Source organism: Sus scrofa, chromosome 4 (assembly GCF_000003025.6).
Source record: "Sus scrofa isolate TJ Tabasco breed Duroc chromosome 4, Sscrofa11.1, whole genome shotgun sequence".
Taxonomy (NCBI): domain Eukaryota; kingdom Metazoa; phylum Chordata; class Mammalia; order Artiodactyla; family Suidae; genus Sus; species Sus scrofa.
The window spans coordinates 1698724-1715329 of record NC_010446.5 but is presented as its reverse complement, the minus strand read 5'-3'; the positions used below and the strand labels follow the sequence as shown (position 1 = coordinate 1715329).

General features: G+C 61.9%; 2 protein-coding genes across 19 annotated transcripts in view; one reads left to right on the top strand and one right to left on the bottom strand.

Moving 5' to 3' along the window:
• Window positions 1-16606, bottom strand: part of TSNARE1 (t-SNARE domain containing 1) — a 127647-nt gene that overhangs the window by 100305 nt on the left and 10736 nt on the right. For 17 of the 18 annotated variants that reach the window (XR_002343045.1, XR_002343044.1, XR_002343046.1 and 14 more), the window contains exon 2: window positions 320-406. The exons of the other annotated variant lie outside the window; for it this stretch is intronic. The gene's annotated coding sequence lies outside the window, so the exon portion shown is untranslated. The remainder of the gene's footprint in view (window positions 1-319; window positions 407-16606) is intronic. 18 annotated transcript variants of the gene reach the window in all.
• Window positions 10077-16606, top strand: part of LOC110260402 (collagen alpha-2(I) chain-like) — a 40136-nt gene continuing 33606 nt past the window's right edge. Inside the window, exons 1-3 of the mRNA XM_021090362.1 lie at window positions 10077-10517; window positions 10704-10801; window positions 11364-11521. Coding sequence (XP_020946021.1) covers window positions 10077-10517; window positions 10704-10801; window positions 11364-11521 — 697 coding nt within the window. The remainder of the gene's footprint in view (window positions 10518-10703; window positions 10802-11363; window positions 11522-16606) is intronic.

The window sequence follows — 16606 nt, the reverse complement described above, 5'->3', positions numbered from 1 at the left end:
CACCAGGGCCGGACCGGCTGGGGGCAGGCTGCCTGCAGCTGCACTGCCAGGGCCACATGCTACCTTCGTGGCTGGGGACAAGCCACGGGCTCTCTCGGCCCCCCAGTTTCCCTACCTGCAAAAGCAGGGTCTCAAAACAGTCCCCCCAAGCCCCTTCCCAGGAAAGCCCTAAGGACAGCCCGTGAGACCAGGAGAGCGTCCAGAATCAGCAGGTGCCGCCTGCCCAAGCAGGAGGGCAGAGGACGCTGCGGCAAAAGGCAGGGAGCCCAGGGTGCGAGGGGGCGCGGGTGCGGGTGAGAGGGCGGCAAAGAGAACTCACCTTACACGCCAAGAAACGCTGTCGAAGCGCTGAGAGAAATCAAGCAGCAGCAACACAGGCGCGACATTCAGACCAGGTCAACGACCTCTGGAAGAACCAGAAAGCAGCTGAGTCGTGGGGGGGGGACTTTTTCCTTAATTAACCACAGAGTGCTCGCCTATTCTCTAAACTTCACGCATGTATAAGTCTAAAATATTAAACCTTCATTTGCAAAACTCCAGTGAAATCATCATCCAGAGAGATGAGCCTGGAAATAGCGGCGGCTGCAGGGGTGTCTGCCTTGAGCAGACGAGATCCGGGCGGGGACCCAGCATCTCCTCAAAGCTCTGAAAGGCGGCCCCAGAGAATCGCCAGCCTTGTCCAGTGCAGGGACCCAGGAGGACTCGGCCCAGTTCCACAGGCCCAACTGTGACCCCCTGTGTACCAGGTGCAGTGTCCACTGTGGACAAGGGCCTGGCCTCAGGGACCTGAGCACTGAACGGACTCGGCTGGACTATCCTGCAACCAGGCCTCCACCAGGAGCTTCCACAGACCCAGGGGCCCAGCCAGAGCCCCCAGGCAGCGGCTCAAACAGGATCTGAGTCAGGAGCAGCGAGAAGGTGACCAAGCCACAGCTGGGAGGGGCGGGGCAGCCAGGGAAGATGGCAGGGACAGCAGGTTAAGAGCCCCACGGCCACCTAGAGCACGTGGCAGAGGCTGGGGGGGCACTGGGGCCCTCCAGCCCCAGGGCCCACAGGCGGGCCTCAGGTGGGCAACTGGAAGGTCGGGGGTGGTGCGGTGAAGAGCACCTGCTGTTCAAGGGGCGAGGGCAGGCAAAGGGGCTGGCACCGGGGCGGGCGGGCAGAGGGGCTGGCACCGGGGCGGATGGGAGGGCCATCAGGGGAGTGGTCATGGGCAGGCATGGTCCACCAAGGCGGGAAAGAGGGAAGAGCCCAGCCCCCACCTCATCTAACCTGCTCAGGGACCAGACACAGGCCATCCCACTGCTGGGCCCCCAGAGCCACCCAGCTGGAGGATGCGGTCCAGGAACACGAAACGCCAGGGCGTCCTCTGCCTGCTGCTCGGTGCCACCCGGCCAGGGCTCTGGGCCTGGAGCCTGGTGGCCCTGTCCGCCACGGCTGGGAGCCCAAGAGGGGCCGCAGAGCTCGCAGCTGCCCACCCAAATCCCCAGGCTCCCCACGTGCCCTGCGGCCTGGCTGTGCCCTCAGCCTCCTCCCTGCTGCTCCCGCCATCCACCCGCAGCCAGTTCACGCCCTCGCTTCTCCCCGAGGTATCCCCAGCCAGTGAGGGCAGACGGCAGGCGACCCGAAACCAGAAGAGCGGAGGGAGGGAGTGACAGACAAAGGCTTCAGGAGCTGCCGGCAGCCCAGCAGGCAGGCGGAAGCTGCGGCCGAGCCAGGCCAGAGGGCTGGGCATGCTGCGGGGCCGCGGTGCCCAGGAACAGCCCCGGGCAGAGGCCAAAGGAGCCACGCCTGCTCCCAGGGAGGCCGCCTACCGAGCGCCTTCCGCCACCGCCCCCGGCGCTGCCAGCCTCCTCTGGCCTCGTGTCCCTGGCTGGCTCTGGCGCCAGGCGCTTCCCTGGGCACCTGCCCCCTCAGCAGCCTGAAGGGAGCCGTCTGTCTCCATATGGCCCAGATCCTGTCCCTGAGGCCCCAGAGGAAGTGTGGGTGCCAGAGAACGCCCCAGCCATGCAGTCCTGCCCGCAGGACAAAGCCCCAGGCCCAGGAGGAAGGGGCGGCCGGGCGGCAGGACACCACTGGACGCCAGCGGAGGGCACGCCTGGACACCGCTCGGGCTGGGCTCCAATGACCCGGGCTCCAGGGCCAGTGCTGAGGCTGCAGCAGGGCCAGCTCTGCCCTGGACAGGCTCCCACGCAGGACGTGACCTCGGCCTGCGGCTGTCCTCTGCCGGCCTGGGCTCTCGGGGGCAGGGAACCTCCGAGACCAGCCGAGCCTCCCAGCAGACAAGGACCGGGACTGTCTAGACTGGGGCACCCAGGATGGGCCCGCCCCCACTAGGCGGGGGCCGGGGATGGCGCACAGGTCCTTCTCAGGTAGGGAAGTCACTTCACACCCGGTCCTGTTCTCGCACCTTTGAATGGGGCAGCACGCCCGCCCTCAGAGGCTCAGAGCGAGGCATCGGTCAGTGGCCTTCAGGAGTGGTGACATGGGGACAGCAGCAGCGCTGAGGCAGCCTGGGCTGGAGGCCGGAGGGGAGCCCCGCAGGCCAGAGGCAGGAGCAGGACCGGTTCTCCCTGCCTCCTCCTGCCCTCGGCCTCCGGAAGGCCTGCGCTGACCAGGAGACGCGCCCGGAGCCCAGAGCAGGAGGGGTGCGGGGACCCCACAGGTAAGAGCTGCTCCCTGCCCAGCACCTCCTCCCGCTGGCGCCTCTGTGAGGCCTCCCTGGGCGCAGGCATCCTCCCCGCCTGACGCCCGATGCCTCTGCCGGCCTCACGGGGCCCAGTCCTGAGCCTGCCCCACCAGCCCTGGGGCGCCGTCCCCAGCCAGGACCCAGTCTCCTCCCTGCAGGAGGTACCGGGAAGCAGCGGGGGTGGCGGGAGTGGGGAGGAGTCAAGCAGGAGGAGGCGTGTGGAGAAGGGCACCCTCACAGCACCTGGGCCCACACTTCCGGGGCCCCCCTGCACCCCTGCTCCCACCCTAATGCCCACAAGTCCCAGAGGCTACCACGGCCGAGTCTCCCAGGCCTGTGGCCCCACACCCATGGAAGGGGGCTCAGGACCACCCAGCCCAGGGGAACGTGGGGCCGGGGGAGGAGCAGGCAGCCGCCGGACCACAAGCCCGCAGGGGAGGTGCACCAGCCTTGCTGCAGCCCCGGCCTGCATCCTCCAGGAGACGCCTCAGCACCTGCAGGGGGCGTCCCTGGGGGGGCGGGGGGGGGGCGGCAGCCAGAGGAGGTCCTGGCAGGGTCCACCCCTCTCCAGAACCTCGTGCTCCCCACTCACACCCAGACCTTGTCACTGCTGACAGCCCTGGGGACCTCACCCCTGTGGCCCAAGCTCTGGCCATGGGCCCTCCAATTTCCAACCCAGCACCTCCTGGTCCCTGTCCTTCAGCCCCGCGTCCCCGCTTCTCTCCGTGCTCCGCATCAGCCCCAGGGCTCACCCCTCCCTCGCTCTTCCTCCCCCGCCCCAAGCACAACCCCGGTCCATCCGGCTCTCCAGGTACCACAGATGGGTGTCGGGGGCTGCAGCCCACCCCAGACACACGGTGAGGCCAGGAGGGACACGCAAGGCCAGGCTGGGGGCTGCGCTTCCAGGAGATGCTGTGCCACTGCTCAGAGATCCTCTGTCCCCCCCCCCGCCCCCGCTGACCCTCAACAAGGAGAGGGCAGGGCAGTGGGACTGTGGGAGGCGGTGGTCACCACCCGGCAGGCCTGGCAGGGCCTCCTCAGCCCCAGCTCCGTGTGGAGGCAGGGCTGGCAGAACAGAAGGGACGCTGGCAGCCCCCCCCCCGCCCAAGCCCTCCTGCTGCGGCTGCCTTCATGCCCTGGTCCTGCGCCCTCCTGGGGGGCTCTGTGCTCGACTCCGCCCCCACGCCCCCTGGCTGGGGGAGGGTGGGGGGGTGCAGACAGGAAGCCCTGGGCTGCGTGGCCTGGAGGCCAAGAGTGACATGGGAGGCAACAGCGCTGCCCAGTCCCGCCCACGCTGCTCCAGGTGGACGCTGAGGGGCCCAGGCTGCTGCCCACGGAGGGCACAGGGCACACGTGCGTCGGCCGCACACGGCCCCCGAGCTGGACCTAGGACTCCCCCACTGACCGCTACCCACGGTCCACCCCCTGGAAGCCACACCAGCCTGGAGACCCCGGGATGAAAGGCGCAGGCAGGCAGCACACAGGCCCCGCGGCTGGTCGCGCCCAGCACCCCACCCGGACGGTTGCGCAGAGAAGCCGTCCGGGGTCACAGGGGCCCTGAGGACAACGGGCACCCAGCGCAGCCCAGGAGGGTGGAGGCACCGGGGAGGCCCTGGCCTCCCTCAAAGCCCAGGTGGGTTTTTCTGGCCGCGCCCGCCGCACAGGCACGTTCCCAGGCCAGGGATCGAATCTGAGACTCGAGCAGGGATAAATTTAAGGGCAAAGACCGGACACTGAAAACTACAAAACAAAGGAAACGACGATGGAGAGACAGGAAAGCAAACAAGCCGAGGGGGGGGGCAGGCGGGCTGGCGGGCTGGGCCCCCGCGCGGCCAAGCCACCAGGACCGGGCCCCGCGGCAGCGGCAGGAAACCACCACGGTCCTCCGGTTCCTAAAAGAAGAAACGACTCTTGGAGAAAAACGGAGAAATACGCACCAAAAGGGTGAGACGCCTAAACAAACGCAAACTGAAAACACCACGTGGAAAATCAGTAAGACACGTTTAAAGCAGTAATGAGAGGAAAACACTGGACGTTTCGCAGAAAAAATGGAATCAAATGGACTTCGCTCTTCGTGCAAAAGGCTGGAAAGAGAGCCCAAAAAAGGCAAAAGTAGCACAAGGAAAGCAGCAGCATAAATAAAAGCTGGTAACGTTAGTGAGGTAGAAAACGGAAAAACAAGAGATCTAATTTATTTTTAAATGATCCATTTTTTATGAGTTGATTTACAATGTTGTGCCAGTTTCTGCTGTACGATAGACCTAATCTGTAAACCCAAATCCTGCTTTCTAAAAAGGACTAATAGGAGTTCCCGTCGTGGCGCAGCGGAAACAAATCCGACTAGGAGCCATGAGGTTGCGGGTTCGATCCCTGGCCTCGCTCAGTGGGTTAAGGATCCGGCGTTGCCGTGAGCTGTGGTGTAGGTCGCAGACGTGGCTCAGATCTAGCGTTGCTGTGGCTGTGGTGTAGGCCAGTGGCTACAGCTCTGATTAGACCCCTAGCCTGGGAACCTCCATATGCCGCAGGTGCAGACCGAGAAAAGGCAAAAGACAAAAAAAGAAAAAAGAAAATTAAAAAGCACTAATAAAAAAGACAACCAAGAGCTAACTCAGCCCAAAAAGAAGGAAGAAGCACAAATGCGCAACATAAGGAATGAAAAGGGAGGCAAATCCCTCAAACAAAAAAGTTCAGGACTCGCTAAGACTCTACTTTCAAATCCTATGCAGATAAAACTGTAACTCGCGGATGAGACGCATAAGCCCCTGGGAAAATGAAGCTCACCCAAAGACACCCGCAGAGACAGAAAGCTTCGACGGACAGAGTTGGCTCAAAGACACAAAAACCGTTCTCATAAAAAGCGCCCCACAAAAACACCAGGACCAGATGGTTTTGCAGGGGAATTCTGCCACGTTTCCAAAGCCAAACAGACCCAGAGCTCCATAAATTATTCCAGAGTGTTGACGACGCAGGAAAACCCCGCTCGCTCCTGAAGCACATATGACAAGGATCCAGAAGCCTGGAGGCAGCCCCCCAAAGAGAAAGTCACACACAGGTATTGGCTGTGAATACTGATACCGGAACACGAAGCAAGAGGCTGAGAAACAAACTTCAAACCTGAGTTGTTTCTCCAGGAACATGGGGCACATCCGGCATTAGGGACCCTATTAACGTGATGCCAGGTTAACGGGCAGAAAAGAAGGGCATTTGTTGAGTTTCTCCATAGAAGCTGAAAACAGCAGCAGCCACACTCCTGGTGGAAAGCCTCACGTGTCTTCCTGAAAAGGGGGACACCTTTTAATCCTAAGACGAGCATCTACTGACAGGGTCGCACTGAAAGCGGTCCCCAGAGCGCCAGGAGAGGGCAGAGGCGCCCAGCCCTGCTCTGGGGCAGCTGGCGAGGCCAGCGAGACCCGGGAAGCAGAAGCAGGGTCGATGCTGGCTGCCAAGGGCACAACAGTAGCTGGGAGACCTAGAGACAGGGTGAGAAGTCCAGAAGTGAAGACTCTGGCCGAGAGCAGGGTTTAAAATCCACGTGCAGAGAGCAGGAGCCCTCCTGCACCCAAGGAGCCAGCAGGGGACAGCGCTCCCGCCACCAGAGCAAAGCAAGACAGGGCGGCCAGGAAGAAAGCTCGGGCGAGATGGGCAAAGCTCGGCGTGGCAGCTTTAAAACACGGCAGAGCAGGAGGGAGCACGGACCACGGGGAAAGCTGCCCTCCGCTGGCCCACCCTCCTCTCAAAGACATCCCTTCTCCCACGGCGACCGGACGCCCGCGAGCACCTGACCCCCGGACGCGCCGAGGGAGCTCCCACGGGAAACCGCCAAACGCACCGCGAGGCAAAGCACCCCTTCCCGGGCCCAAGAGTCCCAGACAAGGAGGTGCCACCGCTGCCACAATGTGGATGAGAACTGGGAGACACCACTGCCAGACACAGAGGCCACGCGGGCAAGGCCATAGATGTGACACGTCCACCACAGGCGGGCAGGCGACGGGATGGGGGCAGGTGGCTGCCGGGGTGGGCAGTGGGCAAGAGAGGCTGCCAAGGGACCTGGGGCTTCTTCCAGGGGGTGAAACGTCCCGGGCTTGGATGCAGTGAGGGAGCCACAGCTCTGCGAAGACGCTGGAAACTCGGCCAACGGGCGGGCTTCAGGGCACGCAAGTGACAGCTGGACAGAGCTGCTCTAACAACCGCTAGCACCTCCCCGTGTGTAAAACCAAGAACCAACATGGAACAAGATCTGCAGCTAGACCTGCAGACCAGGCACCCTGAGGGGCACATCACACGTCAGAGGGCTTCTCGGGAAACCCTGAGAAGCTGGCAGATGTGCACGGCCACGTGGGCACACGGAGTGCACAGCACAGCATAAAGCAGCACACGCCAAAGGGACTGTGCTGCCCACGGAGAAGAGACACAAAAGCAGCCGAGAAAAGAGGTCCCTTCCGACCTGTGCCCGGAGAGCCTCCTTAGAGGACTCGAGGACAAACCCACAAAGGAGACCCACGGCCCTGGCCTCCTCCTCCCGAACGGGGCTCGACCACGCACGGCCCCCAAGGCTGTGGAACGTGGGGTACGGGAACCGCGTCAGACGGCCCCGCAAACCCGAGCTCCTGCCACTCCCTGCCCTTCCTGCCCCGCCACCTGGGGCCAAGCGGACACCTACTCACCAAGGCCACACGGCCTCTGCCCCCCCGGGCACCTGCCCGTCCCCACCCAGCACTTCCCCAACACCCCCCGCATCAGCCTGCTGAGACCCAAGCCCCCCAGCTCTGAGAGGAGGCGAGGGGGCTGGCACCTGGAGCAGCCTGGCTGAGTGCGAGCCCCGGGAGCAGGAAACCATCTGGGCTTTGAAGGAGCCACAGGGCTCAGACCCGGCCATGGGAGCAGGCGGAGGCTGGGCACAGGCACCTTCAAAGGACCGCCGGGCAGGCCTCAGGGCCCTGCGAGCCAACGCCTGGCCCAGTTCACACGGCTGGACACCGGGCAAGCGCCCACCCGGTGGGAGGCGGCGACACGCTGAGGCCCCGCCCGGACACCTCACCCGTCACTCGCCCGGGACGTGAGCCCTGAGGACGACGTGACTGCCATCCTGCAGCAGCCCCGGTGGCCTCAGGGCTCCAGCCTGCACTGTCTCAGCCACAGCCCCCAGGACCTGCCCCGGCCCCTGCCCGGCAGAGCAGCACTGAGCCCCGCTCCCTTCCACCGGCCAGCCCAGGGTCTGCCCCAGGCCAGGCGAAGGGAAGCTGGGCAGGCCAAGGAGGGACCTGGCAGAGGACCAGCCCAGGAACCCGCCAGCCACCTGCTGGGCCGGGGCTCCAGCGCCAGAGAACCTGGGCTGAGCCATCGCAGCCCAGCAGGGACGAGACCCCTCCAGGCAGGGACGGGGGTGGGCCGTGACACACAGGCAGTAGAACACAACCCGCGTGATGACAAAGCAAAACGCAAGAGCCCGTCTGGCCTCCTCTGAACGCGCAAAGGCACAGGTCTCCCCAAAACCTTAGCTACAGAATTCAGGGAAGTGAAAGCTCAGGCGCTGGGGACTGGCTTCCAAGCACATCACGTTAGAAGTGGGAAGTCTGTGAATTCAGGCCCTGCAGGGTTCTCTCTGATGAAAACAGTGGGAAATGGGGTGGGGGGAGGCCCTGAGACAGAGCGAACTGGCTAGGCCACAGAGGGAGCTCTGGGGAGGTCCCTGCAGCTCGTCTCCCATCAGACTGCTCAGCTAGACAAACCCACACAGGACGGAACCCGCAGAGGAGCCAGCACCCAAACACCAAGCGCTCCCCAGGAAGGTGACAGGACAAGTGGAAAGGCGGGGCCCACGTTCAGGAGCTCGGCCTCCAGAGCGCGCAGGGGCGGTCCCGCAGCCGAGTGCACCCCAGGGTCCACTGTGGACGGGGTGGAGGCGCAGAGGCTGGGCGGCAGGCACCAGCCTCACACACACCTCCTGGGGTACCGAGCAGCACCGGCCCCTGCAAACTCATCCGCAGAAGGCAGCCACCCTGCACCCAAGAGTTCTGCTCCAAGTCAGCAGGCAGGACGTGCTCCGAAGCCAGAAACACGACAAAATGAAAAACAAAAAGCTCGAAACCACCAAACAGCCGGCCGTGAAGCAGTGACTACATCCCACGGAGAGAGTACGATGCGGTGACTTAGCACAAATTCGCTTGGGGGGGAAAGGCTCACACTCGGTGCGAAGGTAAAAAACGCCACTAGAAAACCACTGGACGCAGCCCCCCCGAAGAGCGAGCGTCCCGGCTGCGGGCACAGAGGCACCCCCACTCGGGGGAACCGCTCAGAGGTTTCTCATAGACACACCCCCCTGCACCCCGTCACCCAACCTGACACCAGCCCAGACGCACACAAAAGAAGGGACACGCGGGTCCACCCGTCCGCGCGGGCAGGACGTCAGAATCCTGAGGTCAAGGGCGAGAAGCCAGAGCAAAGAGCCCCGCGGGGCCGGCGGGTCCTCCGGCTCGTAGGACAGACCAACGGCGAGGTCCCGCTGCAGAGCGCAGGGGACGCCCTCCGGTCTCTGGGGACAGACGCGACGCAAAGGAACAGGAAGAAGAGCGTGTGTGTGGGACGGGCCACCGCGCTGCGCCGCAGGTCCTTAAAACAGAGCCCCCCACGCGACAGTGTTCCTGCGAAGCCCCAGAGAAGGCAGCGCTCATGGGGCTCAGACGGCAGCAAGAGGACGGGGAAGCTCCTGGGAGCACAGCCCGGGCCCGCTGCCCGCGCAGACCGGCGCCGGAAGGAAACGCTCCCGGGGAAGCAGCCCCCACGGGGGACGCGGTGTCGGGTCCAGGGGAACCGTCAGGACCGACCCCCCCTACCCCCACCCCAAGCAGGACGTGGACGGCCCCGCGCGCAGGCCAGAGGCGGGAGTGGGAGCGGGGGCCGGGGCACGGGGTTCCCCCCGCGGGTGAAAAAGTCCTGGAACCGGACAGCGGTCACGGCTGCACGAGGCCGCAACGAGACGAAACCCCACCACGCTGTGCTCTGCGCACGGGCTGCGGAGCGTGTGACCGACAGCTCCGAGCGACGGCACCGCACGGCTGCTCCGCCGGCTGCAGGCGGATGAGCCGGCTCGGGGCCCAAGCTCTCGGCCAGGCACGCACGTCACTCTGGCATCAGGAGGAACGGAGATGGATGTGGTCCCCAGGCCAGCCGGCGTTCCCGGGCTGAGGCGCAGGCCGGCAGGTGGTCCTCCCCCAGGCCTGGGCTCTACGGATGCCCTGGCCACACCGCGCACAGCAGGCCTCGCCCAGACGGTGGCAGCCAAGGAGCCTGGGCCACAAGGGCAGGGTGGCAGCCGATCCACACAGCTGCGCGGGGCTGGGAGTCAAGCTCCCCTCACGCCCCAAGACTTCTGGGGGCCGTGGGGTGGATGGAGGAGGATCAGGGCCAGAGGGGGAGCCGGGGCCCCATTCTCTCGGGCACGGCCCGCTCGGGAGGGAAGCCCGTCCCTGTCGCCAGACAGCCCAGGCCCTGCCTCCCCGCCCACGGCCACCGCTGCCGTAACGGCACGGAGGGGGCCTCTGCTGTCACACTTCTCAGCTCGGCGACGTTAGGACCTTGCCCAGTGAGCCCCGTTGGTGGGATCCAGACCCAGGTCCACCTCTGGCTGAGGCCCGTGCTGGTCCCGCCGCCCTTGGCCGTGGCCTGGTCAGAGCAGCGGCATCAAGGCTGGAGCTCAGGCCATGCCCGGGTGTCACAGCCCAGCTCCCCCAACAGAGGCCAGCAAGGGAAGGACGGCAACAGCCATCCAGCAAGACAGCAGAGGCCCCAGGACTGCCCCCACCCCTCTGTGGGCAGTCATGGGGCCGAGGTGCTGCCATGTACCTGCCATGTCCCCATGTCCTGAGGACAGGCTGGCTGAGGGCACCGCTATGCCCACCTGTCACAGGGAAAGTGGGTGAGTATGCAGCTGAAGCCTCGATCCTAGCGGCACAGCCTTCCTGAGCCCCACACCCAGAGCTCCTTCTCCCTGCGGGGAGGCGGCTTGGCCCCACAGACCCTCACTGTCCGGGGCCAAGATGGGCCACGCTCACCGAAGCTGGGCGAGTACAGAGGGCGCGGGGAGATGGCGGGGGCTGAGCCTTCTTCTGGAAGGTACCATCACCACCCAGGCATCCAGGGTGCAGCTCTGCCCCAGCCTCACCGTCACACCACACCATCGGCCAGAGGCTGCACCACCAGCAACACAATTCTACCACCAGGAAACCTCCAGCAGCACGGCCAGCCCTCAGCCCCCCAGTGGCAGCATCGCCAGGCCGACCCTCTGCGGCAGCCCTGTCCTCCCAGGAGCCACCAGCCCTTCTCTCTCGCAGATGATGGGATGAAGGGATGCTGACGGGGCAGTGCTGGGGACAGCTTGTCGTCTGTCTGTTGCTTTGAGGGGAGAAGCCTGAGCAAGTCAACTGGCTGAGGAGAGCAACCCTCCTCCCACAGGAGGGGGCAGCGACGGGAAGATGGGGGGGCCCTTCCCACAGCTGGAAGAGTTAAATCCCAAGTGTCACTGCCCAGAGTTCAGGCAGGAGACGTGGGCTGGAGCTGAAAGTGCAGACCCAGCAGGAAGGCCCTGGAGAAAGCCCTCGCCCTCACCCAACCCAGAGCAACGCCTGGCAGCCCCTCCCCGACCGCCTGCCACCAACCCACTGGTGCCGACTGCCAGGTGCCTCCAGTTGCTCACCCCAAGGCCTGCAGGAGGCGGTGTCCACGGGCGGGATGGGCTGCAAGATGCAGGCCTGGCCCTTGGCGCTGTCCGCGGTGCTGAGCACAAGAGGCCCCAGCCCTTGCGGCCGGCCTCACCCGCGCCCCACTCCGGACCTGGTGGGTCTGCCTTCCCCCAGCCTGGGGCTCAACCCTGCAGAGCCGGCGGCCCTCCTGTCATGGCAGCTCAGAGCAGGTGTGTGGTTAACTTTCGCGCAGTGCTTACCGAGCCCCTAGGAAACGCGGGCACCAGAACAGGCATCTGGACCAGGCACCCCCTCTCCATCCCCACGGCTCCAGGAGATGACAGACGGGTACAAAGGTGGCTGCCCATGCTAGCAAGTCTCCTCCTCTTTCCTTCTAGAAATCACACTAAGGCAATGAGAATGACTACCCAAATAAACAGAAAACCCAAGGAGTTCCTTCATGTCAGCCGGTTAGGGATCTGGTGGTGTCACTGCTGCGGCTCTGGTTGCAGCTGTGGCTGGGGTTTGATCCCTGGCCTGGGAAGCGGCCAAACTTCCATATGCCGCTCGTGCGGTCTTGAAAAGCAAACAAAAAGAAAATTTTTTAAAAAGCCACCAAAAACTTAAAGCTTGCGCCTCCTATTCAGAGACAGTAGGAAATAAAGACGATTCACAGGCCCCAAGGCAGGGAAGGGCCACCTAGAGCGGGTGGAAGTGGGTGGACGTAGCACGGAGGTCACGAGGGGCAGGGAACGCGGGGCAGCGGTCAGACCTCGGGAAGCACGTGCAGGAGCATCTCGGGCTGACCTGGACCTCAGCCCTCTTCACCACGCCCCTGAGCAGCAGGACCTCCTGCCAAGTCAACCTGGCTCAGGCGGCAGAGGAGGTGGGACTGCAGCAAGCAGCCTGCCTCCATGCCAGCATGGAGGGCCACAGCCCCTGAAAGCCACTGGCCTCGAAGTCCCCATCCCCACCTCAATCAGAAAAGGGGGCAGGACTCTTACAAAGGGTTGATCCAGGAAAAAAAGATTTATCCCAGATTGACCAATAAAATTCTGAAAGAGCTAAAGCAATTCTGAAAAACACCAAAGTTGGAGGCATCATACTTCCTGGTTTCAAAACTCACTACAAAGCTACAGTAATCAAAACGGTGTGGCACTAACATAAAGACAGACACACAGCCCAACAGAGGGGAACAGAGCCCAGAACAAGTGCTCACGTATGTGGGCAAATGATTTTTGCCCAGACTCCTAAAACCATTCAACGGGGTAAGGACTGTCTTTGGAACAAACGGTACTGAGGAAACTGGATGCAAAACACGCAAAAAAGTGAAGTTGGACACTTACCTTACACGGTAAAAAAAATAAAGGCAAAAATGCATCAGAGACCCAAAGAGGTAAAACTACAAAACTCTTAGAAGAAAACATAGGAGGAAACATCCGGACATTGGATTTGGCAATGACTTTTTAGGCATGACACTAAAAGCGCAGGGAAGAAAAATAGATAAATTGGACTTCATCAAAATTTAAAACTTTTGTGCATCAAAGTACCCTATCAACAGTGAGAAAAGGCGACTCACAGAATGGGAGAGGGCATTTGCAAGGTGTATCTGGTACTCTCCGCAGTATAACAAGAACTCCTAAAACACATCGACAACGACCACAACAAACACCCCGTGAAAAAGTGGGCAAAGGAGCCAAGCAGACATTTCTCCAAAGAAGATAAGCACCTGAAACCATGCTCCACGTGACTGATGGTCGGGGAAATGCAAGTCAAAACTCCCCTGAGACCACCTCACCCCACCTGGACGATTTCTATCCAGAAAGAAAAAGAAAACAGCGATTTGGGAGGAGGTGGAGATACGGGAGCCCTTGGCACTGCTGATGGGAATGCCAAATGGTACAGCTGCTGTGGAAACAGGATGGCAGTTTCTCAAAAAAGAAAAAAAAGGTGAAACCAGAATACCCGTAGGATCCGGAAATCCCATTTCCCAGAACACACCCAAAGGATCGGAAGGCGGGTCCGAAGAGACAGCTCCCACCGTGTTCAGAGCAGCACTCTTCACAACGGCTAAGAAGTGGACACGACCCAGCGTGGGGACGGACTCACGGATGGACGGAGAGGCACCGCGGGGCGTCCGGGCAACGACGCCTTCAACCAGCCCCAAAAGGAGGCGCACTCTGAGCCCCGCTTCGACACGGAGGAGCCGGGAAGACCTCCGCTGAGTGACATAAGCTAATCACGAGACGACAGAGCCGCAGGATGCCATTCCCACGAGGTCTCTAGAGTCAACAAACCCGCGGAGACAAAGGGGAGGTGGGGCGGACCGGGAGTGAGGGCCCCGCGGGGACAGAGCTTCAGGCCTGGACGATGGCTGCACGACACAAAGGGACCTCACGCCACAGGGCTCTGCATCTCTAAAGAGTAAGAGCGATCAACTGCCTGCTCTGTGTGTGTTATCACACACACAAAAAAGGATGCGAACATTTTTCAAAAAGAACGGTGAAGAAGAAGTGGCCCAGCCTCGATTCAGAGATGCCGCGGGGTGGGGGTGGGGGCCAGAAAAGGGTGCAAAGACCCCTCCTGGAAGCAGATGGCGAGCAGCCCGCCCTGGGCCCAGAAGCAATCCGAGCCTTGGCCCTACAAAGCGGAACTGCGAGAACTCACCCGGGAGACGGACGCACGGCAGAAGGTGAGCCTAAGCTGGAAGAGGGCCCCAGACGTGAAGACAAAACTGCCAAGAGCCTAAGGCAGAAAAGACCCTTCGGGGGAAAAGCATCCCAGAGGGACAGAAACCAGGAAAGTGAACGCACCAAAGTGGGAAGAAAGAAGTTCAGCCATTCGGGGAGGGAGGAAGAGCCACGCTGGCCTCAGATCTCCCCAAAGCAACCCTCAGAACCAGACGACAGCACATGAGCCCTGCAAGAGGCTCAAGGAGTGACGGTCCGAGCCCCAGGTGTCACCAGCAGGCAGACCGTCCTCCAAGCCCGGACACCCAGTTTTGGGAGCCACCGATCCCATGAGCCACTCCAAGAGAGCACCTGCAGGCCACCCCAGCCTGTCCAAGACTGGCGGAAGAAACTCGACGCCGAGGGCCGTCGGCGAGCCCCCAACGCATTTCCCTGCAGGTACAAGACTGAGACAAACGTGAGGCTGGAGCACAGAAGCCAACGGCACAGCACTCTGACCACAGAGACAGGACCCGACTCGCGAAAACGCGGCGGGGAAGGGAGAAAAGGCGAGGCAGAAACATGAGCTCATGGCCTCATCGGGGAGAGCTCGGGGTCCAGGGATACCATTTACAGCTGACATTTCCCTACAGAAGCAGCGGCCCGTGTGACAGGACAAAGACAGACACTGAGAAAGGTCCTATTTGACCAAAATGAGGTGCCGGGAGGAGGAAAACAAGCTGTGTCGGTTGCATAGCGACGCACAAAGGGTGTACGCACTTCGTGTCGCTGCCATACCGAGTCGCCACACATGTGGCAGCCGAGCCACACAAACCTGCTGGACGCGCTCGGCCTTAGCCCAGGGCCCGGCGGCCACGAGGCTAGGGCGCTGGTCCCCTGCCGCTGGCCGGCTGGTCGGCTGGCCGACCCCAGCCCCCAGAGGCCCCTCTCCGGGCCCTGCCCACGGCCCTACGGGGCAAACCCCTCTCAATCCTGGGTCTCCGTGACGTCCCTCTGCCCCGTGGCTCTCGCTTCTCGCTGGAGAAAGTTCTCTGGGTTCAAGGGCTCCTGTACTTACACTGAGCTCCCCGAGCTAAATCCGGGAGCATCCCTTTCCTTCAAGGTAACTCTGCATCTTCAAAGCCCCTGTCCGCCGTGTGACACGGAGCACACGCCCAGGCCCCCGCGAGCAGAATGCGACAGAGCAGTGGGGAGGGGCTGGGGCCGGGGGACAGGGGACGTGGGACTCCGCTGACACAGAGGGTGGTGAAAAGCGGCCCCCACGGAACGCGGGGGGCACCTCCTGACACAGTATTACGAAGGCACCTGTAGGACAGAGACACACGCTCCTGACACCACAGGACCTCCGCAGGCTTTTCCTAATAAGTAAACACACCACACAGGACACGATTTTTTAAATCTACACACATGTGACCAAACACGACAGAATGAACATCAAATACATCTGACCTATCAATTAACCCAAATGCGCTTCACTTCTCAAGGCGAAGGAGAAAAGACCTCAGACTGAATCGCGAAGCCAAGCCACCTAACGTGTACGCGGGCAGAAGGGGCACGGGGTGATGGGCAGGATGATGAAGGGCCACCAGGCAAGCGGGGACAACGCGCCGTGACCCCCAAGCCAGGCAGCACGGGGCCGAGACAGAGGGCGCCGCCCAGGAGCAGAGAGAGCGCGGAACCGGGGCAGCCCGCGGCCAGGGGCACGGGAGACACGGACAGAACGGGGCCCTGGGCAGGTCTGCGGCTCCTTCTCTCGGTCCACAGCAGAGCAGGGGGACAGAAACCGAGACACACGTGACCCAGGACACGGGTCTGGGTAGCTGACTGGCATATACATGGACAGCTGTCCTCCCCAAACAGAAAACCGAGCTTCGGAGTTCCCGTCGTGGCGCAGCGGAAACCAATCCAACCAGGAACCATGAGGACACAAGTTCGATCCCTGGCCTCGCTCCGTGGATTAAGGACCTGGCATTGCCGTGAGCTGTAGTGTAGGTCACAGATGCGGCTCGGATCTGGCGTTGCTGTGGCTCTGGTGCAGGCCGGCAGCGGTAGCTCCGATTCCACCCCTAGCCTGGGAACCCCCACACGCCGCGGGTGCGGCCCTAAAAAGCAAAAAAAAAAAGGACAGAAAGAAAACCGAGCTTCTTCTCAAGCACCTGTGGAACGAGAACGAAAAAGTGGCTCCATGTTAGACCCACAAGTGAAACCTCATAAAACTCAAAAAGTTCAAAAGAGAATCATCAACATTCTCTGATCAAAATGTAATTAAAGGCAGAACAACAAAATGGAGAAATCAAAAGATGCTTTTTAAAGCTGCTCCTACACAACTCCTAGACCAAAAAAGAGACGACAAACCAAATTACAGCACCTCCCAACAGCACTGATAAGGAGAACGCACACTGTCAGAACTTAAGGACCAGCCTTTAAATACGGAACACTTTTCTGAAAAGAACAGAAACAAATCAATCAAGCATAAAAACACCTAGGGAAAAGGATGATGAGATAAAGGGAGAAAAGGCAAAAGCAATGATTAACTATAAGCAAAAAGA